Source organism: Cygnus olor, chromosome 16 (genome assembly GCF_009769625.2).
Source record: "Cygnus olor isolate bCygOlo1 chromosome 16, bCygOlo1.pri.v2, whole genome shotgun sequence".
Classification (NCBI taxonomy): Eukaryota; Metazoa; Chordata; class Aves; order Anseriformes; family Anatidae; genus Cygnus; species Cygnus olor.
The window spans coordinates 9,845,484-9,868,296 of NC_049184.1; the positions used below are offsets into that span (position 1 = coordinate 9,845,484).

The window sequence follows — 22,813 nt, forward strand, 5'->3', positions numbered from 1 at the left end:
CGTGTGACCTCTGCCTGTCAGAAGGCTTCCTCTGTCCCCCGGGGTGCCACGACACCCCTCAGGCCATCAAAACCCACACAGGCGCTCCCTGCCCCGCCCCACCTCAGGGCCTCGCCCACCTCAGCGGGCACCCCCTCCACGCGGGCGCTGCCCCTTTAAGAAGGAGGCCGCCCGCCACCGCCCGCCCCGCTGTCAGCTCCGGGCTCCCGCCCGCCCGCGCCGCCGCCGGCTGCGGCGTTTCTCAGGTTTGAGCGCCCGCCCGCACGCACCGGGCGCTGCCATGTTCCGCCTGCTGCTGCGCGCGGGCCCGCCGCCCCGCGGGCCCCCCCTCGCCGCCGCCGCCCGCCGCCGCCGCCGCTGCTGCCCCCCGCCGGGCCGGGCTCCCCTCAGCCCGCCGGCCCCTCTCCTAGCGCTGCGGGCCGCCGCCGGCAGCTCGGCCAAGGTAGGCGGTAGGGACGGCCCCTCCGCGCTGTGCTCGCTGCTGGAGGTGGCACCACGGGGAGCCGGGGGCATCCTCGCGCGGCCGGGAGGCGTTGTGTGGTGGCTGGGGGCTGTTTTGGGGGCAGAAGGTGGGGTGTTGGGTGATGGGGGTGGAGTGGACCGGTGGTGGGGTTGTGTGGCTGGTGGGCTGCTTTCCTCGCCCAGCTGGACGGGGCCGTACTGGGCAGTGCAGTGATCGCTTTGCTTATTAAGCATCCTGCTTCCACACCGTCCAGAAACTGCCCGGCATGCGGCCCTCAGAGCACGGGTGAACGGAGAAGGAGCTGGGTTTTGGTGCTTACGAACCGTTTTGCAAACATGTCTGTGGGGCACCGGCCCAGGGGATCCTCTGAGGCACACCTGTCTCCGCGGGCAGTCAGCTCCTGTTTTCGTGGCACCTGAAATGAAATGTTTTACTCTGAAATCAGTCCTCGTATTCGGCTCCTTAAATAGATCGTGCTCATCGTTCTTTAGGTGACAAAATCACTGTACTAAAAGCTAAAATACCATTCAAACCATGCCTGGCTTTTAGGAAAATTGCACTGTTGAATAAAATGAGTGTGTTTGGCTAAGCATGTGGTGCTGGTTTTGGCAGTAGGTGTTATGAGACCGTTCTGCTTGGTTAATTCAATTAGTCCCAGTCAGTAACTTGGTATCTAAATTTTATGGAATGGAACTTAAAACCAGAATTTTTTCTCCTTCCCTCTAATAAAACTGAAGACTGAGAATGACTTGAGAAACACTGCTGTATGTCGTGAAGTAGCAGCCGTGTAGTACAGCCACAGTGTTACGTGGCTGGAAATACTTAGGTTATCTACATGTGAACCTTGTCTTTTGCTTAATGAGCTTGTTTTAAAAACAAGTATTTGAACATTGTTTCTTCATTTACCTTCTAGTATTAAATCTGGCTTAAGCAAAAAAAAGGGGTTGGGTGAGTTAGTTTTTTTGTTGGTAGTTTTTGTTGTGTGTTTTTTTTTTTCCTTTCTTTCTGGACATTTTTCTTTCTTAGTCAAGTTTCAGTTCTATTCACATACTGTCTTGGTTCATGAGCCAAAGTAAAAGAATAAAAATAAAAAAGTTAACAGTACTCATTATGTTTGAAAACTTTAAAAATACAAGAATCAGAGTAAATCCTAGCTGACAATCTTGCCAAGTCCAAGAATGAACCAAAAGCAGTAGCGCTCCCCTGGTTCTTCCTTTTGTCAGCAGACCTGCAGAGGGTTCCTTGTAGGAGCCTGAATGCTGGACCTCTTCTATCAGTAAGTTGTTAGCATGCTGGAATCAGTGTGGCATCGTGTAGGCTTCCAGTGCCACCAGTTGCCTAGCCGTGTTACAAGAATTCACTGTACAAAGCCAAGCTGGGTATTAGCAAAAATCTCATTGGCACCTCAGTCTCACCCCTCAAAAGCTGCATGAGTGTGCCGTGGCACCCGTTTGGATCAGATGGAAGGCTGGGACCATAACACTTCTTTTTAATGATGGAACCTGCATTATGTAAGAACTTGCACCAAGCTCAGTGCACCTGTTTGATGTGAATAGTTGGAAAATGGGAACTTGTATGGACTCTGCCTGCAGGCATCAGCTATCCTGAAATGAAAAAGCAAAAGCATGTAACTATCTTTCCCAAAGCCTTCCAAGCAGCACTGCTTCAAGCCAATTGCTTCATTCTTTCAAATCTATTCAACTGACTAGAATATAATATTGTGCTTAATGCTAATTAATATTTTGTTTTCTCTTTAGGATGTGGGTGGATCCCCTGAAAAGGCAGCCACAGATCTCAGCAGTGAAAACAAGAAACTCAATAAATCCCAGCAGCTGAAAAAAGTTTTCAAAGAATATGGTGCTGTAGGGGTTTCATTCCATGTTGGAATTTCATTAGTATCTCTAGGAATCTTCTACCTGGCCGTGTCAAGGTACGGTTTGACTGTATAACCTCTAGGTAATGGATTAGACAAGAAAAATATTCTACCATTGTGCTTATTTCTGGAAAGAGATTTGCTCTGTGCTTGTTTGAGCTATATACAGGAATCTTCTGAATTTTGAGTATTGATTGATCCATAAATTGATCTAGTCTCCAGTCAGGCATGAGTGAATATAAACTTGCTTGGTCATTCTGTGTAAGTTCATGGTCTGTGGTGGGCTGGTGAAAACAACAGAGTAGAGACTGTGCCAGAGTAACTAAAGAAGAATTTATTTTGTTCTGCAGAGATATCTTTTGTTCTCAAACAGTAGTATGGCCTGTAGAGATAGAGCCATATGAAAGTGCTGGAGCTTAGAGATAAATTTATTTTTCTGGGTGCTGAACTCCGTTCAAAATGCAGAAGGCAACAGCCACTAAAACAGAGGATCAGGTTAAAAAAGAAAATGCCAGATAACAGAGACAGGTAGGAAATGCTGAGGATGGTGCTGAATATTCTCCATGCTGTAGCTGTACAGCTGTATAGCTAAGAAGATACTTGACTTCATAGGGACCTTGGCTGTTACTGCTGGAAGAATTTGTTGTTTTTTATTATTTAACATTTAAAATTAAACAAATTCCAGAGTTGAAAGTATGCCATGTTAAATTCCCTGAGTAAACAATACTCTTAATTTATATTCTTCATTGTGCAGTTTTAAAATAAGCTAAGAAGTCTTATTTTCTTTTTCCACAGTGGTGTGGATATGACTGCAGTTCTCTTCAAACTTGGTTTCAGTGAATCATCGCTGCAATCTAAAATGGCTGCTGGTACAAGCACATTTGTGTTGGCATACGCTATTCACAAATTGTTTGCTCCAGTACGAATCAGCATTACTATAGTTTCTGTGCCATTTATTGTCCGATACTGCCGGAAGATTGGTTTCTTCAAACCTCCTACCCCAAATCCATGATAACTTCTTATTGTGTTTTACTCTTTTTTTTTTTTTAATGTTCAATATTCATGTAGCTTTTCAGATGGATACATTTCTTTAAAATACTTATTTGGATTCATGTTAATGCTGACCTTCTCGTGCATTTCTCACTTGTTCTTTCAGGTAAATGTAATGCAGTGAAAAGTGCTCTCCTTATCTTTTTTCCATTTGCCACCTCTTTTTTTTTTTTTTTTCAGAAATAGCTGTTAAAATATCTGTCTTCCACTGCAAGTGGTAATATAAATGCTTGACAATGAGCAGTCTTTCGAACACGCAGTTCTGGGTCTTTATAATCTAGTTTTTTGGACTATAACTTTTTTCATATCAAAATACAGCTGCAGCAGTAGTTTATTACTGTGTACTTACTACTGGGAAATAAAATAAGGTTCTTTTCCTAATAGTCTGTGGAATAAACAATATCCTACTATATGAATAGATCTTTTGGTAAGCAAATATATATTGGGATCTAAGGCAGTATGTGGGAGTTTATTTTGTTATAAAAGGTATGTTATGATCCCAGTCTTCCAATCCAACACCCATGCCAAGCTAACTTTAGTGAGTGTACCCATATGCTTAATTATTGCACAGTGATAATTGCTTTAGCTAGAATTGGTAATGTACTTCATGTACTTCTCTGAAACTACAGTTCCTTTGTGTTGCTTTCATGTTTCAAGATTTTGTTGTTTGAAAATGTGCTTTTCTGGCCTTCCTAAGGTTGGTGGGGTTTGTTTTTGTTGGTTTTTGTTTTTTTAATGCTATAAACTAAGAAATCCGGAGTTTAGCGAAATCAGTGTAACCAGAATTACCTCCTGTGTGAACATATTCCAAAGACCAAGTCAGATGCAAAGTATCTATGCGTTTTTCATGTACTGAGGTCTAACTTTTGTACTGGGGACATTTTTTATTTTTTTTTCTGAAAATAGACCACAGCTGCTTTCTGCTCCTGTGGATGAATCTCAGATCTGCGACTGAAGTCTGGACATTACAATTCAGAGATTATCAAGAGTAATTCTTATGCTTTTGTCTGACAGACTGTTGAATGTACCAATTAGAGGTGTAATACATACTACTCAGTTAACCTAAGACTGGATCTCAAAACTAGGTTTAACATTTAACATTAACTAGGCTTAACATTCCATGGTAAACCTGAGTTTTAGACTTAAGACTATGCTTCTGTGAGATGGCTGAAGACAGATCCAAGAGTCTTTTAGATCTCTTCTAGGTCTTTTCTTTTTACATTGTCTGTCTCCATCTTTATGCTTGTCACTTGTACCAAAGTGGCTCTGGCATAGAGCTCTTTGTACAGGAATCTGACTGAACTAAAATAGCAGAAAACTACCTTGGCCACCGAAGTTGTTTGTTTCTTGCCATGTTAGTGAATTGTGAAGAAGGAATAGTGTTAAGTCCCTAGAGAAGGAGGAGCAAGTCATTTCTCTTTGTTTTGTCAGCAAGCTGTTAATGCAGCTCAGACATGTTAAATTGCACTCTGACACCTTTACCATTCAGAAAGTTCAACCCAGAGACTGGCTGGGTGCTCTGAGGATTCTTGAGATCACAAGTGAACAAGCAGAGGTCACTTTCTAGAAAGATAAATTGCAGCTACATATGTACTTGCACCTCTGTACTGTTGCTACCCTTTGGTTCATCAGAGAACAGGGAAATTGGAAGAGACATCTCCTTCCTTTGTCCTGTGGAAGCAAGCTGTTATTAGAGCCTACCTCCTGAAAACTTTGACAATGGCTTTGTCACAGATAGGGTGTGTTGTTAGCCCAGTGTCTTAAAATCGAAGCGGCTGCCAGTGAGCATGTACACCGACTTGATCTATAATGTGTAGCATACACATAAAGACATGTTACGTAGGCAAACACTTCTCAAAATACTAACCTTTGGCAGGATATACTGAGAGTCAGCCTTGCAGTATGGCCTGCTTCCCTGGGAGCTATATGCTCAATCCTCTGACACAGCTTGTTGTGCCCAGCTGCTTGTTAGGATACAGAGCCAATGCTCCACTGTTCTGTGTGTAGGAGTAGCAGCAATCAGGTCCATTTTGACTAACTTATTTAAAAAATTAAAAAGACAGGATTTGTCCCATTCTATGCCTGCTTTCCTGTGTAGCTGCTGAAGCTGACAGCTTGTAGAGGGTGCTAACTACCTCGCTATCTAAACAATAATTAGAGTTTATTAGAGTTTGTTTCATATCAGCTTGTCCCTCAAGAAAGCTCTGCCTTCTACTCTTGATAAATCAAGATATTATATTGTTACTTAGATGAAAGTTTATTGCTGGGTGTTTAGTGAGTAAAAACCTGCAGTATCTACACAGCAAGTGAAGGGTTACTGTGTTGTTACATGCAGCCAACACTTCCCTAGCTTTCCAGGATCTACTGCATTCTGGACTGCGTGGAGATAGTGTATCTTAAGAGTAAATTTAACTTGAGCTCTATTGCCCCAATCTAAGAAACACGTTCTTTTCTACATGTCCTCTAGGTGTTCAGGTCACTGTTCTCTTATCCAAGGGTAACAAAAGGATTCCAGAATAATCAAATGATGAGATCCTTGTTCTTTATCTGATCTTTTTTTTAAAAAAAATGGGTTTTGTCCTAAAGTTAATAGAGAAGTTTAATAGAGAAGTAGGATACAGGCTTCTTTTCCAAAAGTATTTCTCTAAAACAGGAATTGTTTAAAGCAAATGCACCTAGAAGTTATTAAAAATGCATCACCACTAGAGCTTTTCTTTCAGTAAAGAAACAGGGCTTCACTAAGTCATGACCAGACTTCAGCTTACCTATTAATAAGATAAATAGGGTTGTATAAACTGACAATTTATGTCTCTGCAAAGTGTATTTTAAATTAATTTAAGAATATATTTTAAAATCTAGAATCCTTGCTTGTAAAGAATCATTTTTAAGTGGGTTGTAAAATAGTGAAAGAGACCTTAAGGTCTTATGTTAATAAAAATACAATAAATTGCTTTCTCATAGCATTTGCTTGAAGTGTTTTACTGGAGAACAGTTGGTTTGCATGTTTTGTTTCTCAAAGTCTTTCCTTGCCTACAAACAAGTTTCACCACAATTTGAGTCAGTTTCTTTTAAATCTCTATCTTTTAAATCTCTATCTTTTCAAAATGGCATTATATAATTATATTATATATGGCATATTGAGGGTCTTATGAGTGATACTAGAACAAAGCCTCTTTAGAACAAAGCCTCTTAATGCTATGCCATTTATTTCCTACCTTTTAATACTGTGTTGTGATTGAAGAATAGTAAGTAGCCACACCTCTTTCAAGAATATCAGCACTTGGAGCAAGCACATATCAGCTCACTTTTCAACCAAGAAAAAACCTTGCTCTGTAATCATGGATGTGAAGCCAAGCTGTACTATAGTATGACAGTAAATACAAGTGGTTTAGAGGGAGGCAGCAGAAGCAATAAGAGTACCATGCTGGTAACAATATATAACAAGTCTTTATTTTAAGAGTTGAGTGCTCACATTTAAGACAAAATTAGAGACAAAATGCATACATCATTTAGGACACAAATGCATTCACCTGACTCAGTTTCAGATTACACCACAGGTATGATACCCTTAGCAGCCCAATGAGTTCATAGGCAGGCATCTCTGGGATATTGCACTGTTCAATAAGACAGAACCACAACTGCCTCTTGGTATTGGAACAATGATCTATAACCATGACAGACCACATCATAAAGGCCTTGAACAGCATAATACTTAACAAACCTGGCCCACATGTAGTTATATTTCAAGTATATTAAGTATTCCACAACCTCCAGCTAAAAGTCAAATAGATTTACACTGCAATTTGAGTTCAAGATGACAACCAACCTAAAGACTTGTGTTCCTTATTGCCACTGGATTCCAAGACCTGCTTTTCTTATTGTATTACAGCAGTCACAGTACAGAACTCCGCTTGTTGATCCAATGAGATTATCCTTGTTAAGACTGTGTTCTGGGTGGGGCAGTAACATCACTCTTTCTGCTGTTGGGCAACTTTGTAGAGTTTGCTGTAATCCAGGGATGAACGAGTACATCCTTCAAGGGCATCCGATGGAATGGGTTATGCTTCAGGAGCTTTGAAATTAAATCCTTTGCACCTTCTGTTACAAAGACAGGATACTTGAACTCCACCTGGTAAAAGGAAACAAAAGATTATGCAAAGTTGTTTGGCAGTAATCAAAATTAAAGAGCCACAGGGCTCCGCCCTCCAAGGCACAGATAGCAAGGAAAGTTGTCAGCCTTGGGGGATGTGCACTTTGTCCCTGTTAAGATTAAGTAATTTCGTCGTAACCCTGATGAAAACAAGGTTCTTGCTGCATGTAGATGTTAAGCTAGTGTACTTTTCAGTTTATTTCAAATACAAGACTAGTTTGCTGGAACCTTTCTAGAGTACAGACCAGGAGAAAAAAATCAAGGTTGTGTGTGTAACAACACCTTGAACGTTAAATTTTATAAGCCAGAAAAATTAAAGACAGAAAAGACTACTTGCTTTACGAAGAGGTGTATATTCAGATGCAGGCAGAAACAGGACAGAAACAAGAAGCCAAGCAAGGTATCTTAAATCTCTTTAGGTAATTCTGGAGTGACTGAGGACAGTTTTAGCAGCCTAGTTTTGTGCACATCTCATTATGTCTTACTACAGTTCTAGTTATATATGCCCTTCCTCAAGGCAACTATTTGTTATGCTTTAACAAAAGAACTGAAAGCAAAATTCAACTAGTCCAAGTAAGTTGTGGCACATACCCTGGAAATAGCTCTGTAGGTTTCCTGGTATGTTTCTGCTTCAAAAGGTGGCTTCCCTACAAGGAATTCATAACACAGAACCCCCAAGCTCCAAATATCCACCTTTTCATCATGTGTTCTTCCCTCAATCATTTCAGGAGGCAAGTAGTCAAGTGTCCCACACAGAGTTGTTCTCCTGAAAAAGAAGTTACAATTTATCATTTACCCTTTATGGCAATTAAGATCTGTTCTAAGAAAGCTTAAATCAAGATGCTAACACCAGCAGTTATCTATACCTCAGTGCAGTCTACCCCAGATGGACTCAACAGCACTGGCATTCCAGCAGGAGGTTTTTGTTTCTGTGTGTTTTTTTGTTTTGTTTTGGTTTGGTTTGTTTTTTTTTGTTTTGCTTTCAAGCATTTGAATCACTGCAGTCAGTCTTGCCCTTCTTTTTCCCCTCCCACCAGCTCACAGGTCAGACAGGCTTCCTTTTTCAGGTGCCATGCAGATTAGTTAAATATACCCTAAGCATATTCTGTGTGTGTGGCATTTGGATGGAAGTTCTCATCCATCACCTCAGGGACCACTGCAAGCCTCCACCAGTACACTGCCCCTGACCCTCTTGTTTCTGGTTCAAAAAGTTTTGAACTACACAAAAAAGCAGAGGGAGTACTGTCTCACTTTGCCACACCAGTTGACTGTTAAGTCCCTCACTGCAGTAACCCAGCTCTTAAATGATATTTTCCTCCAGTATTTTAGGAAGTTCACGTTTGCCTTCATTCCATAACTAGAAGTTTAAAAAGAAATGTAGCATTTTCATTTTAACCACATAAGTATTTCACTGTATAACTTATGTATTGCATTCTTACCTAGAAGATGGAGCATGCACAGACCATCCAAAGTCAGCAATTTTTAATTCTCCATTTGAGCCAAGCAGCAGGTTTTCTGGTTTGATGTCCCTATGAATCACATTCTTCGAGTGGCAGTATGATAGGGCATCTGCTAGTTCTGTGATGTACTGCAAATAGAAAGAAAACAAATCTGTCAAGCATGAAGACACCAGCATTCTAGCTTTACTGGCTAGAGCATAGTATATTCTAGGCATAATTAGTGGTTTGAATTTGAGCAATGATTCCTTACACCCTTGAAGTCTGATAATACAGGCTCTGCCTGAAATGACCAAGCGCTTGTAGCATTGGGCAACGCTGAATGTTGTAAAGTTTAAGTAATGCTGTGCAGTAATTTGTCTTCTCAACATATTCCTGAATAGATTACAAGTGCATAAACAAACAAACAAGCATCTCATGAGTCAGCTTCACACAACTAACAATTTCATCTGGACAGCTTTATGCTTCAGGTACTTCAGATAAGAAGTGCAAGTGATGTACAAGCAGCTAGAACGACCTACAGTTGCAGTTCTTTGTTCATCAAACTTGGTAAGCTTCTGAAGTTCTTTGTAGACTTCTCCACGGGGTGCATACTCTAAAATAAGATAGACTCTTGTAACATCATGGAAGTAGCCATATAGTCTGAGAATATTGGGATGCCTGCAAGAAGATTTAAATATATTTTTCTTAACAAGGTATTTGTACAATATTTAGTTATAGGTACAGGACATATGATTTAACATAAATGCCACACAAAACAGTACAGTCCTGATTGCCATGTATTGCTTGCTTCATTGCAAACTAAGCAGAGGGAAGACTATGCTTCTTTAGCAAGAATCTTAGTTTCAAGTTGTCATGTGTTTAAAAAGAAATTGCTGTTTTTACTGTCATGTTATCAGGAACAAGCTCTTTTTTAATTGAGCACAAACTAAGCAAAGAGAAATAGCTTACTAATCTTTACCTAAGATGAGACTGTATTTCAACTTCTCTTCGTAGTTGATGTTCTACACCAGCTTCTTCAAGTTGTGTTTTAAATAGTACTTTCAGTGCAAGAATAAATTTACTCTGCTTTTCACGTGCTAGATACACATTTCCAAATTTTCCTTTCCCCAGAGGACGACCAATTTCAAAATCATCAAGAGACCATTGTCTTCTGCAAAAGGAGAGATAGTTAAGTTACAAAAGCCGATACCTGCATGTACAAACAATGTTCCTGTTCAGTAGATGCTTGATAATCTCAGCTAGATCTTGGGATTTAATGAAACACCACCAAGTGGACTAGATGTGTTGAGACCTCTGAAAAGAAGGGCCTGAAAGCTACTCTCTGGCTTCATAAAGCTTATGCACAGAAATACTATGATCAGCCACACATTACAGCAATAACAGAACTGTGTGTACCAAGCCAGGCATATTTCAATACACTTACGTATTCTGCATTGTCAGAATTGTTTTTAAAACTAGCCTTAATACAAGCCTAACTTTGTGCGTAGTTAGACTCCAGCCTCCTGCACATATAAAGGAGAAATATTTTCCCAAGAGTACACGCTATGATTAGAGCAGTGGTTATCAGAATTCTCTCGTGGGAAAAGCTGTTATTCATTTAGCCAAAAGCTTTTCTTCAGATTACAGTAAGTTCTTGTTCCTGAGGATTATCAGGAACAAGTAAACTTTCCTAGGATTTCATTATGAAATATTGCCTCTATGAAGCATTTGGCCACTGTTTTCAGCAATCGAAGACTGGAGTAGCCAGCAGCTTCACAGCAAGCTTAGTTGCAGCACAAAGTTCTGGAAGTTAAAGGCAAGTCTAACCCAACAGGACTCAGTCAGCTAAAGCAACTTCAGCATGCAACTTACTTTTTATTCTCTTCATTTTTCTTTTTTGTAGGCTCTTCATTTTTCTGTTTGGAGCTGCTTTCTGCCTCAGAACTTTTTGCTGTGTATAGATAAGTAGAACAACTTTATGAAACAGACCAATCAACACAAACTCACATGAGGAACAGGTATAGCCTCTGTGCAGTATCTACAGCAATTCATCTATATTCAATATTTAGAACTAAACTAGTGTAGTTTACTATTGGCAAAGCAACATAGTTAGAATTGCATCAAAGTGTAATTCCAAAAGTCTTCTTGAAATTAAACATCAAGAAGCTTCCCCCCACCCATACAATACCTTTGTGTATCAGATTAGCATGCATACTGGAGAAACTAATGCAGGAGTGCCAATTCTATTCATTCACAGCTGCCTGATGAGCATCTGTAAGCTTCCCAGAGGAGAGAAACACTTATATTGGCTCTAAATGCCTGATTCTGGCAACAAGAATAGTACAGTAACATCTATGCTATAGTACATGCTGCTATTCTGTTCCTGGGTGCAACCACTTATTTCTCTACATGACTGTCCCCCACATCATCAGCATGAGTTTTACATTTTCTTCACTGCGCTCTGCTTCATGGACATATCCCAAGTGTCACAGATGTATAAATATGTGTACATCATCCTCAGAATTACCAGATGCTGGAGCCTGTTGAGGTTTTTCATTGGTCTTGCTTGGAACCTGGGGTCTAGCCGTTGGCTGGACCAGGAATTTGGGTCGGGGCTGCTGTGTTGTCTGGTTGTTAGACAGTTTTTGGTTTGACAGTACAGACTTCTGCGATTGCACAGGAACTCGCTGGGCATAGTTTGAAGGACAGAGAACGCGTTGTGCTTGACCTCCACTGTTCAATAGCCGGCTCTGGGCAGAATGCTGAGACACAGGGACACGTTTTGGGCCATCCACAACAGCATTTGCAGTCTTCAGAAAGAAACAATTGTACATTAGTAATAGAATAGCACTATAACCTTTATGATCCCATACAGTAGAGTTGGGTGTGGGTTGTTGAGGAAGGTACAGGGGTGGAAAAAACATTAAGCAGTTTAAAATGAGATATTAGGGGATTCTGATCTTATGTTTTAAGAATTAAGTTTACCTGTAGAAAGCTGCCAACTTGTTAACAGCATGCTTATTTATAGCTGGCTACAGAACTTTTCCACACAAGTCTGAATACCAATAAGAGGTCATAAGCCATCAGACCTTTACTATAGAAAATATTTGCAACTGACATATGGTTTTAAGCCACTACTCCCTTGAGTGCTGTGCATTTTCAGATGCCTTGCACTGCAACAGGAGTTCAGGAGAACAAAAGTGTTTACTTAGTAAGGTTCAGTTAACTGCTTTTAAACTTTTCCTTTCAGTAGGTGAAGGCAGTCTACTTTTATATTTAAGAAATCCTTAATTGTTCTAGCATACTTTACCTAGAATTAAGTTCAAACGCTATTGATTGGCATCTCACATTGTTGAGATCTGATACATTTTTTTTCTTGTTCAACTCACAGAGAACCTATTAAAAAGGGGTTTTGCTCCTGCTGTCTTTAATCTTTAGCAGGGCGTGCTTGTTTTTAAGTTAAAAGAATAAGAGCATCTGCATTTCTGTGTCAAAGACTTGCAGTCACAGAGATCTTGAGTACTCCCTGCAGGGGCATGCGAACGTTAACGCAGTGCTTTCCTTTGGAAGCCACATCTCAAGTAAGTTACCTACTTACATTTACTCTCTAGCTAAAGAATCCTACGTTACACTTCGATTATTTTGAGGGTTCCCCAGTTCAAGCTGTAATAATATTACTATAATAATACTACTATAATAATAGTAGTAGTAAAAAAAAGTAGTGAGCCTTGGGCATTGCTCTCCAACAGAAAGACTGTAAGACAAAGTTTACTATGGCATACTGCACGCAGAAAACATTGTTTCAAGCATTCCTCCCCCTCTGTTACTTAGTAAAATTAATAGTAACGGTCACAAGAGCCTCAAAGTGCTTGATCAAGAGGAATACGCCTATGAATTACCTTAGGGACACGAACAGGGTTCCCAGAACGGTTCTCTTTTGTATTCTTGTCCATGGCACCTGAGGAAGGCAGGGCCTGCTTACAGCCTCACCTACAGGAAAAACACGGCGGATGGCGGGCAGCTCCATGGCGGAGCCTCACCTCAGGCCCTCTCCCACCTCCTGCCCGCCGGGGCCCGGCCTCCCTCCCCCACACACCGCAGCGCCTCACCCCCAACCCCACGGCTTCCCGGGCAGCCCCCGAGCGGGGAGAGCCCGACCCTGGGCCCGCTCCCGCGGCCCCGCAGCCGCTCACCTCAGGCCGCGGCCGCTCAGGCTGTTTGAATTCAAACGGCCCTCCCTTAAATACCCTTTAAACCACCGCCCCTCGCCATTGGCCGCCCTCCCGCCGCCCGCCCCCGCTGATTGGCTGCTTTTCCAGCGCCCCGCCCGCCGATTGGCTTCTCCCAACGCGCCGCTCGTTACCAGGCCCGAGCCTCGTCGCTTCCCCCCTCTGGCGCGCACGCGCAACGGCGGCCCTTCTGCGTATCCCGCGTCGGGCCGGGCCGCCCGCCCCGGGGGCGGTGTTTGCGCTACATGCGTATTTTACGTAGCGCCTGCCCGCCGCCGGCTCCTTCCGTACTCCAAGTGCGCGGCGCGGCGCCCCGCTAACGCACGGCGCTCCGCAAAGTCTGCCCGGCCGCCTCCCGCCTTACGCAAATCGCGTATGTCCAGACCACCCACCTGTGGCAACGCTACAACTGCCGCCCCCTCCCCGCGGGCACCCAGGCCTCGCAGCGCCCCGCCGGCGGCCGGGGGAAGGGCCCCAGGTTAGTCCCGCAGCCTGCGAGGCGCCGGCCTCCGCCCTCGCTGCCTCCACACGCACACGCACGCCCGCGGTGCTGCCACCTCGCGTGAAGCCGGGCGCGAGTGGGGCCGGCCGCCTGCCTTTGTGTGGTGGTGGTGGCCGCGAGGTAGGTGCCCCGCGGGTGGCAGCCCCGCGGAGCCGGGAGGGACGGGGCGAAGCAGGCCTCTGCGCCTCACGCTCGCCCCCGGGGCAGCGCTCCACGTGCCCTCGGCTCTTGAGGACAAGTGCGAAGGGGACGCCTGCCCTGGTGCGCCACGCCAAGGGGACGCTCGGCCCGCAGGTTGGTTTCTCCGTGAGGTGAGCGGTGCTGAGCTGCGGCCGGTGGCAGCCTCCAAAAGCCTGCGGGTCCTCGAGGAGCGGAGCCGGGACAGCGCCGGCAGCGGGTGAGCGGTGCTGCTTGTGAGGATAAGTGCGACAAGGAGCGAGGGGCTGCTCTGGTGGCTCGGTGGCCAACTGGCTGCGAGGTCTCGCTCACACCTGTGAGGAGGACCTTGGCCGGCAAGCGGCGGCCAGGACAAGGTTCGGTTCGTCAGGCCTCCGCAGAAGCGTGATCGAAGGCAACTTTTAACCAGCTCCGCGTCGCTAGGAACAAGTGCGAAGGCCGCTCCGGTGTGTTGGTGTTTACAAGCGGTACAGGATAGGGAAAAAGAAGATGTCAGGTCGTCGTGTCGCTGCGGCATGTGACAGGCGGCAGCTGCCGCGGGGCATGGGCAGCATGGCAGCCCCCCTCCTCGACCCGCGTCCGCTTCGACTGCCGTTTCTTGAGGCTGACGTGAGTAGGACTTCGGGGCGGGTGGCGGTGTGCTCTCGGGACAGGCTCAGCCTGCCACGACCAGGAAGTGTGGCAGCGCGCGATGCTCGCGCTGAGAGCACCGGGGAGGCGGGCAGCACCGAGCAGCAGCGCTGCCAACCAACTCCCCAGCCCGTTAATCGCCCCCGGTGCCCGCACGCCCGGTGAAGCGCCACCTCGACGCTTCACGGGGCCGGGACACAAAGGAATCCCGGCTGCCAGCCGCTCATCTCAGAACCCCAGGGCGGGCCGGGGACTGCCCGGGCCCTACGGGGGTTGGAGGGGGGGGGGGGGGTTGGTGCTGGGGTTCCCCCCCGGAGAGCTCCGCGCCCGGCCCCTCCCCGCCGCTCGGGGGCTCCCCGTGCGCGTCACGCGTCACGTGACCGGGGCGGGGGGGGGGTTACGGGGCGGGGGGGGCGCGCGCCGTGACGCTGCTGCGCTTGTCTCGCCGCAGAGCCGCCTCCCATCGATGTGCGGGCGCTCGATGCAGCAGCCCTCGCGCCGCAGCGTCCTGCGGGCCCGGCCGCCGCCGCCGCCTCCTCCCCTGCCGCCGCCGCCCATCGATGCGCTCCGCGCTCCGGTCGCCATCTTAGGGGCAGAGCGAGGGAGGCAGAAGGAAGGGTCGGTAGGTACCGGGCCGCTCCCCTCCGCGCACACACACACAGAGACACACACACACACACACACACACGCAGACACACGCACCCGGCCGCGTTGCGCCCCCCCACCGAAGCCCCCGCAGCCCCGGCGGGGCTCAGCGCCCTCCCCGCCCTCATTCAGTGCCGCTGCCCCACGCCCCCTCCCCGGCCGGGTATCGCCCCCCCGGGCCGGGGCTCTCGGGGCTGGCCGGGCGGGCAGCGGCTGCGGGCCGGGAGTCGCCGGGGGGCCGGGCCGGGCCGGGGGGCGCCGGGCTCGGCGCTGTGAGTGCCCTGCATGTTCCTCTGTGATCGCCTCCCGAGCTCCGCCCGCCCGGCTCCACCTGCCCGCCCGTGCCAGCACGAGGGATACCCGCAGAATACATTCGCTAGCTAATACCCTATCTTTTCCCTTCACAACGTTATTGTAGTTGTTGCTCCTTAATGCAGCTCACATTCCGTTTATTGGCCAGATTTTCATTTCTGCAGCAAATGAGCTCACTGGCTTTCTCCCATTTTCTTTCATTTCTCAGAATCTAACCTAAAAGAAGCTAATATTAAATATCTCTGCACCACAATTCATCAGGATGTGTTTTATTTAAAGCTTTTAATTGCATCATACAACTCTATCGTATATAATTTTTCTTGTTCTTTTTTATTTCAGGCCCCTCCAAGGCACTCCTTGCTCACAATGTATAGAACAAAAGTCAGCTTGAAAGACCGTCAGCAACTTTATAAATTGATAATTAGTCAGCTACTATATGATGGATACATAAATATTGCTAATGGTTTAATAAATGAGATAAAACCACAGTCAGTCTGTGCACCATCTGAACAACTGCTGCACCTGATTAAATTAGGTAAGGTGGGGGAAAAACGAGCATAAAAGTCCAGTATCTAAATCCTTAGATTAAATCCTTGTGAATTAAGGGTTTAGTGTTACTGAGAATAGATTTTTTATGCAAAGCTTATTTCTAATAATACCACAAAGTTTTTGTATATTTAGATGCAGCCTTTGTCTCCGTGTTTTAATTTTTTTAAGGTGCATTCCAGTTCTATGTTTCATTCTTGAGTATGCATTGAAAGCAAAACAGATCACTGAATGTTGTCAGAATGTTTGTTTGAACCTTTTTTAACGTGTTAGAATACCTGCCAAGGGTCCTCTGGGTGACTGACAACCTTCTAAAAATATGCTCCAGTAAGCAAGATCACCAAGTCCACAGATCTAATAGGAAGTTAGATCTATTACTAAATTGCAGCTCTCTATGATTGTTCCTGAAAGTGTTGGAGAGGGACCAAGTCTTTCCACTGGCCATCTTCATTAGCTTCTATATACCACTCTCAAGAAAATAAGCTTCACAGTCTGGGGTCTCAGCAAAGGTATTGCCTGTTCTCTCCCTATATCTTTCTCTCTGAAAGTACATCTGTGCAGCACGCAGTAGTCAAAATTCCTGAGCTGCTGTTGAAACAAGCTGTCTAGGTTATTGGAAGAGGCCTAGCCATGACAGCATGTCTTCCCTGTATTGTAACTGAACTGGTTCTGCTGCTTCAACTAGTTTGATTTACATGAGTATAAATAGGTGAAGCCGTGTGTCTGTCTGAAATAAGAATGTTAGACTCGCAGTTTGTAGATGAAAGCAGCAACAACTTTTCTGTTGAACTTGGTAACAGCAGTTAGGCACATAGCTGAAAAATTGCGTGTCCTGCCTTGGTACAACTTCCAATGCTGAACTGTCTTTGTCCTGTAGAAGCATCCTGCAAAACAAAAAAATCTGTAGAGTGGGTGTGAAGTAATAACTTCCATTAGCAATGCTAGGATAGTAGTTTGTGGGGTGGAGTTTTCTCCTTTGATGCAGTAAAATGGAAAGAAGAGTAATTGGTAAATGCTTCTATTCTTTACTTTAAATGTCACGTAATAGCGTTGGGGTTTGCTTCTCGCTTCTGTAAAAAGTTGACTATAGGCCTCTTTATGACTTCTGTAAGTGATTGTGTACCTAACAGTACTTAATATCGTACGATGTTTATGGTTGTATTTCCACAGTTAAGTTTAATAGAGCTGCGTTCAGCTTTGATAGAGCCAAACTACCTCTCATTCTTCATGAATAATATTGCTGTACAACTAAACCTGTTCCACTAGCTTAGCCTTGTTCAGCATGGGCTGTCTCTTAAAGCCTGATTGCTGTAGCTGTTAAAGTCTGTAGCATAGATCTAGACGTAGCCTATCTGTCTAAGGAAGAGGTGAACCTGGTTTATGAGTGTCAAATTCTCTCTTTTCAGGAATGGAGAATGATGACAGTGCTGTTCAGTACGCAATTGGACGGTCGGACACAGTAGCTCCAGGCACAGGAATCGACTTAGAATTTGATGCAGATGTACAGACCATGTCTCCTGAGGCTTCTGAATACGAGACTTGTTATGTCACGTCTCATAAGGGACCGTGTCGTGTAGCTACGTATAGCAGAGATGGGCAGTTAATAGCTACAGGATCTGCCGATGCCTCGATAAAAATTCTTGATACGGAGAGAATGCTGGCCAAAAGTGCTATGCCTATTGAGGTAAAATGTGACTTGAATCATAGCCACTTCATGAATTCTTGAGCTGCTGTCTGGGTTTCATGCAACGTCTGTGCCTTGTGGCTGGCTCAGTGAGTTGGACTTAACGTCTGTCTCACCATATTTCCTTTCCAACAGTGGCTCATAAAGTACCCTTGAAGAAAAGGAAGAAGACATAGGGCAAATATACTTGTGTGACTTCTTGCAGCAGCCTAGAGATCTGAGCCAGAAATAGCTTCTCATAGTTGTTGATAATTGCTGTGCTGTGTAAACACGGCTTGTCTTTGAACCCTCTTCTGGCCTCTTCTGAACCTACTTCTGGCCTCTACAGCATCCAGTGGCTGTTTCAGTACTGGTTCACAGAACGCATATTTATTTGCTTTAATTTTTCTCCGATACGCTTATCAGGTAACAATTTAACAGTGTAGTTTTTCAGAATATGCACAACATTCTCAGGAGCATTCTGTATGAGTGAAAGTTGCCATTTTCCCAGTTGGTACACCTTCCCTTAATTCTTTTAACAATATAATATTTTGATTTGGACCCCTCATGAAGAAGGTGATATATTTTCTTGCATCAGTTTACTGCTGCTGATACTAGTTCATCCTTGAGCAAGTCCGTTGACCTTTGTAAAGATATGGGAAGTTTTCTGATAAGAATTTATCAAGTATAAAATTTGCATTACCTGTCAAAAGCATGTTCTCCCTTCTAACGCTAACTTGTTCCATGTTGCAGGTCATGATGAATGAGACAGCACAGCAAAACATGGAAAATCATCCTGTTATTCGGACTCTGTATGATCACGTGGATGAAGTTACATGTTTAGCTTTTCACCCAACAGAACAGATCCTTGCATCTGGTTCAAGGGACTACACACTTAAATTGTTTGACTATTCAAAGCCTTCTGCCAAAAGAGCCTTCAAATATATACAGGTTAGATACCGTCATCCAGTTCAGAACAACCAAAGCTTGTGTGTAATTACGGAGGTATCAGTGAGCTGAATTGCATGTAGGTGGTTAGGTATGTAGGAGTATGTAGCTAACAAAATTTGCAGACGTTGTGCCAATTCATGTGTTAAGAGTTTGTGCATAACGGATACATATACTTACGGTCTTCGACTCTCGTGTCTGTTCGCTTTTTGTTAATCTAGACCTAATCTAATATGGATAACTTTGAAGTCAGTTATGTTATCATGGTTCTAGAGACGAGTTTGGGATTATGTGGTGGTTTGACTGGCTGACAAAACCTTCTGCTACTGTTGTGCAATATCCCAAAAATAAATGGGCACAGCAAGCTGCTCTAGGAGAAAAACTGTAGTACATTTAAGCGTAGCCTGTCACAGGCTTTTTAATCCTATATGGAGCATTTTCCATTTTGCAGAAATACAGCATGTCGTGCTAATTGATGGTGTAACTAATTTTTAGCACTTTAATGCCACCAAAACTGACACTTACATATTAGCTTTTTTTTTAATAAACTTACACCAATTATGTATTTTTGATCAAACAGGAAGCAGAGATGTTACGCTCAATCTCTTTTCACCCTTCGGGAGATTTCATTCTTGTTGGTACCCAGCACCCAACTTTACGACTTTATGATATCAATACTTTCCAGTGTTTTGTGTCTTGCAATCCTCAAGATCAGCACACTGATGCTATTTGTTCAGTAAATTACAATGCAAGTGCAAACATGTATGTGACAGGAAGTAAGGATGGATGCATCAAACTGTGGGATGGTGTTTCAAATCGCTGTATCACTACATTTGAGAAGGCGCATGATGGAGCTGAAGTCTGTTCTGCTATTTTTTCCAAAAATTCAAAGTATATCTTGTCAAGTGGAAAAGACTCTGTAGCTAAACTGTGGGAGATATCCACTGGTCGAACACTGGTCAAATACACAGGTATGTATGTGGCAGGTGACCTTCCAAGTACCCTCTTTTTCAGCTACTGACCAAGGGGGGGCAGTGGTGGTATTGTCTGAAAGATTAAGTCTGTCATTGGTGAATACTAAAAGGTAAAGGGAGACTGCTTCTTTGAGGATAAATTACCCCATGTTTTCTAAAACATTTTGTGTAAACTACATCCAGAAGAGAAGCTGTGTCACCTTCAACCTGTTGAGTCTTTAGTAGAATTTTGGAGGCTTCTCTACCAACATTATGCCATTGCTTTTGGAGGGAAACGATTGCTAAACTAGGGAAAAGGAAATAGGAATGTGAATCCCCTAAAGATTAGAACACTTGTGCAGAGGGTTTTGTTCCTTAGTTTTCCTTTAATGTGTTTTAGAAACGATGAGTATTTGGGGGGAAGGTGGAAGACCTCATTGCTTTTCTTGCTGATGATCATCTTGATTTTTGGGGTTGTCAGTTTAAACTGCACCCTTGGTCTAGTGAAAAAAAAAAGGAAGGATCAAAAGTAATGCATAATCCTCTTTGGGTTAGAGTAGGCCTCTTGCCTGGAGAGTACCCCAGGCTGCAGGGGAATAAAATCCATGTTGGGGCAGTTAACAATTAGACTCTTGTGTTAAAAATGGTTCAAGTAAACCATGGCAATATTCTGAAAAATGTTTGCAGCTGTACTTTTTTGAAGGATGAAATTATGCACGAGGTAGCCACACTTACAGCATGCTGACAATACCATGCTTTGATCTCAGCAGGACTTGGGAAATGATGAAAGAGGGAAACTGCATGCAATAGCAGTTATGTGACTGGGGATGCTTTAGGGTGAAGCAGCAGTGTGCTTAAGTATTGGGAGTTAAACCATGACAGAGGAGCGGATGCTGAAAATTTTTTGTTTCAGCTTTTGGGATGTGTGCAGTCCTTTTTGTATGTTAGCAGTATTTTTGCTCTCAACCAGCAGGGTGCAGCACCTCCTTGATAAACTCTTGCAAAATACAAGGTAGAAAGTAGGTGTATTCCTTGGAAAATAAATGCCTACATATGAAACACATTTTATTTGAAGGGAGGGCAAAGGTATGGCCAAGGTAGGTCACACAATATGCCATAAGATACGTACATTTAAAAGGAAAATTACTGATAATGAGGATCTGTGTCTCCTGCTACCTGTGTTCTTTCTGGCTAGTTACAATTGTAAGCCTTGTACAAAGATGTAAGGTAAAACTGCTTTTTAAAGCTTACTGTTTGCACTCATACTGAGTGGTTGGACTTGATTGCCACAACTGGAGTGCTTAATCCTTCTGTCCTCTAAATTCTAGGATACACACTGTATATAGCTACAAAAGAATATCTGTAATTGATTCAGTTGTTCTACATGGAGTTGTATAATAACAGAGAAAATAAGGCTTCTTTTAATAGGCTGCAGCAATTAGTAGATACAGAAGGTTTACTTCTAGGTCTTTGCAAATTTCCTAAAAGAGATCCTATTTGAGTTAATATTTTCCTGCATATATTTAGGAGCTGGTTTGAGTGGACGGCAAGTACACAGAACACAAGCTGTCTTCAACCACACAGAAGACTATGTGCTGCTTCCAGATGAAAGGACCATAAGTCTCTGCTGCTGGGATTCAAGAACTGCTGAACGGAGAAATCTTCTTTCTCTTGGGCACAACAGCATTGTTCGCTGTATTGTCCATTCTCCTACCAATCCTGGCTTCATGACCTGCAGTGATGACTACAGGGCTAGATTTTGGTACAGAAGGTCAACAACAGACTAAGGACACCTTTTATAAAACAGTGATTATCCAGATTCATTATATCATCTTGTATTGATTGTACTGCCAACAGATGCCTAGATGAGAGCCACGGTGTGTCTGTTTTCTTGTCATTTTTTTAATTCTGTCAAACACGGCAGAAAAATATTGAAATACCTGGACTAAGTTTTGCCCCACGCTAATTTTTTTATTAGCGTGTGGGGCATTAATTTTTGTAAGTCATCTCTAATTTTACTCAAGGAGTTGGGGTGTGGAATAAAATGATCCTTGCAGGAAGGATTTTGTTCTCCTGTCTTTCTGAATCCTGCAAACGATAATGTGACTAGGTCTTGCTCAAACTGGGCAGTAAGAGCCAGTTTTGCTCTGCATTGTATCTGTGCAATCCCACTGAAGTCTGTTTAAAGAATGGATTACACAAGTAACAGCAGAACTTGGCAAATATTTTAATGAAGCCTTAAGCCGTCTTCAGTTCTGATTCATGCTTTGTAAAGCTCTGTTTTGTATCTTTTAGTCTTCTTTTTTCCTCCAGTTGGCCAAGTGGACCTTTGATTCTGAGCCAGTCTTGTGCTATAAGAATTTGAAACACAATTTTAAACTGTTTAGATGAATTCAAGCAATGGTGTTCTAGTTCTGATATTAAAACTCAGAATTGAAATCTTGTCTTCTTTGGAATTTATCTTAACGAGTGTGATCTCGAATTCAAGGAATATCCACATTGCAACTATAAGATGGGGCAGTGCTGCAGCACATGAACATGAGAATAATTTGACATGGACATCTTTAGTAACCCCTCAAAAATGGAAACTTGTAATTTTCATATATGTACCTCAGACATGTCACTTTGCTTCATTTTACTTAGAAATTTTCTGTTATATAGCACTTAAATGATTTTTTTTAGTTCAAAAACGCAGACTCACTGTTTCTTCTAATTATCTCTAACAGTGCAAGTTTCCCAGACCTTACCATATTCAACAGAAGTACAGATCCTTAAAAAAATCCGAGCTTAAACCTTCTGTAAGTTTGAAAATTCACTACTTATTCTTACAGATATTTTATTATCTGGCCTGTGCAGTTTTAAGCATGTTCATTCAAGTATTCTGTCTGCAGCTTAGTGGAACAGTACTTCTGAGCTTCATATGTGAGAACTTTCCTTTGGCCATAAGCTCAGCACTTGCTTTCATTAGCATCTTTAAATGTAAGGTTATTTTATTACTGCTTGATTAAGCGTTGCCACTGATTAAGTGTCTTGTTCAAGGGCTGATGAGGAGTACAGGTTTTGTCTGTATTTAAATAAAGATTACCTTTTTTAAAAGTTGTTTAATATATAAAGAAGGAAATGTATTAGTTTTATTTTCTACGTAACAAAGGACAAATTGAACGCTGGAAGGATATGATCTGGGGACATGTTACAGCTTGATGAATTAATCTGTTGTACTACATTTGGATCAG

The 22,813-nt window shown here is 43.6% G+C and overlaps 3 protein-coding genes across 5 annotated transcripts; 2 read left to right on the forward strand and 1 right to left on the reverse strand.

The window, feature by feature from the left end:
• The first annotated feature begins 229 nt into the window (after positions 1–229).
• Positions 230–6,346, forward strand: FAM210B (family with sequence similarity 210 member B). The gene is made up of 3 exons (XM_040576265.1): positions 230–442; positions 2,221–2,393; positions 3,132–6,346. Exons 1-3 carry the CDS (start codon positions 281–283, stop codon positions 3,346–3,348), a joined length of 552 nt encoding a protein of 183 aa, XP_040432199.1. The 5' UTR covers positions 230–280; the 3' UTR covers positions 3,349–6,346.
• A 468-nt stretch (positions 6,347–6,814) lies between these two features.
• On the reverse strand, positions 6,815–13,259 carry AURKA (aurora kinase A). 2 transcript variants are annotated; one of them, XM_040576260.1, is made up of 9 exons: positions 13,169–13,259; positions 12,875–12,965; positions 11,503–11,785; positions 10,848–10,926; positions 9,955–10,146; positions 9,515–9,653; positions 8,976–9,124; positions 8,128–8,302; positions 6,815–7,515 (listed from the first exon to the last, which is right to left on the reverse strand). In XM_040576260.1, the coding sequence occupies exons 2-9, from the start codon at positions 12,926–12,928 to the stop codon at positions 7,324–7,326; spliced, it is 1,263 nt and encodes a 420-aa protein (XP_040432194.1). In that variant the 5' UTR covers positions 12,929–12,965; positions 13,169–13,259; the 3' UTR covers positions 6,815–7,323. The 2 variants fall into 2 exon arrangements, with proteins under 2 accessions (XP_040432194.1, XP_040432196.1); XM_040576262.1 differs by lacking the exon at positions 13,169–13,259 and adding an exon at positions 13,085–13,103.
• A 151-nt stretch (positions 13,260–13,410) lies between these two features.
• CSTF1 (cleavage stimulation factor subunit 1) lies at positions 13,411–22,671 on the forward strand. Of its 2 annotated transcripts, XM_040576253.1 has the most exons (8): positions 13,449–13,682; positions 14,001–14,492; positions 14,965–15,135; positions 15,810–16,005; positions 17,423–17,700; positions 18,433–18,630; positions 19,208–19,598; positions 21,108–22,671. In XM_040576253.1, the coding sequence occupies exons 2-8, from the start codon at positions 14,373–14,375 to the stop codon at positions 21,365–21,367; spliced, it is 1,614 nt and encodes a 537-aa protein (XP_040432187.1). In that variant the 5' UTR covers positions 13,449–13,682; positions 14,001–14,372; the 3' UTR covers positions 21,368–22,671. The 2 variants fall into 2 exon arrangements, with proteins under 2 accessions (XP_040432186.1, XP_040432187.1); XM_040576252.1 differs by having other exon boundaries at positions 13,411–14,492.
• Positions 22,672–22,813: the final 142 nt, after the last annotated feature.

Bases quoted from the DNA above. Each gene is read 5' to 3' on its own strand.
- CSTF1 (XM_040576252.1), top strand. From the start codon at position 14,373: ATGTCAGGTCGTCGTGTCGCTGCGGCATGTGACAGGCGGCAGCTGCCG. The intron at 16,006-17,422 runs GTAAGGTGGGGG...CTCTCTTTTCAG, and splicing joins GCTGCACCTGATTAAATTAG to GAATGGAGAATGATGACAGT. The intron at 17,701-18,432 runs GTAAAATGTGAC...TCCATGTTGCAG, and splicing joins AAAGTGCTATGCCTATTGAG to GTCATGATGAATGAGACAGC.
- FAM210B (XM_040576265.1), top strand. From the start codon at position 281: ATGTTCCGCCTGCTGCTGCGCGCGGGCCCGCCGCCCCGCGGGCCCCCC. The intron at 443-2,220 runs GTAGGCGGTAGG...TTTTCTCTTTAG, and splicing joins CCGCCGGCAGCTCGGCCAAG to GATGTGGGTGGATCCCCTGA. The intron at 2,394-3,131 runs GTACGGTTTGAC...CTTTTTCCACAG, and splicing joins TTCTACCTGGCCGTGTCAAG to TGGTGTGGATATGACTGCAG.
- AURKA (XM_040576260.1), bottom strand. From the start codon at position 12,928: ATGGACAAGAATACAAAAGAGAACCGTTCTGGGAACCCTGTTCGTGTC. The intron at 9,125-9,514 runs GTAGGTCGTTCT...TTCTATTTGCAG, and splicing joins ATGAACAAAGAACTGCAACT to TACATCACAGAACTAGCAGA. The intron at 8,303-8,975 runs GTAAGAATGCAA...CTTCTTTTTCAG, and splicing joins GTGCATGCTCCATCTTCTAG to GAGAACAACTCTGTGTGGGA.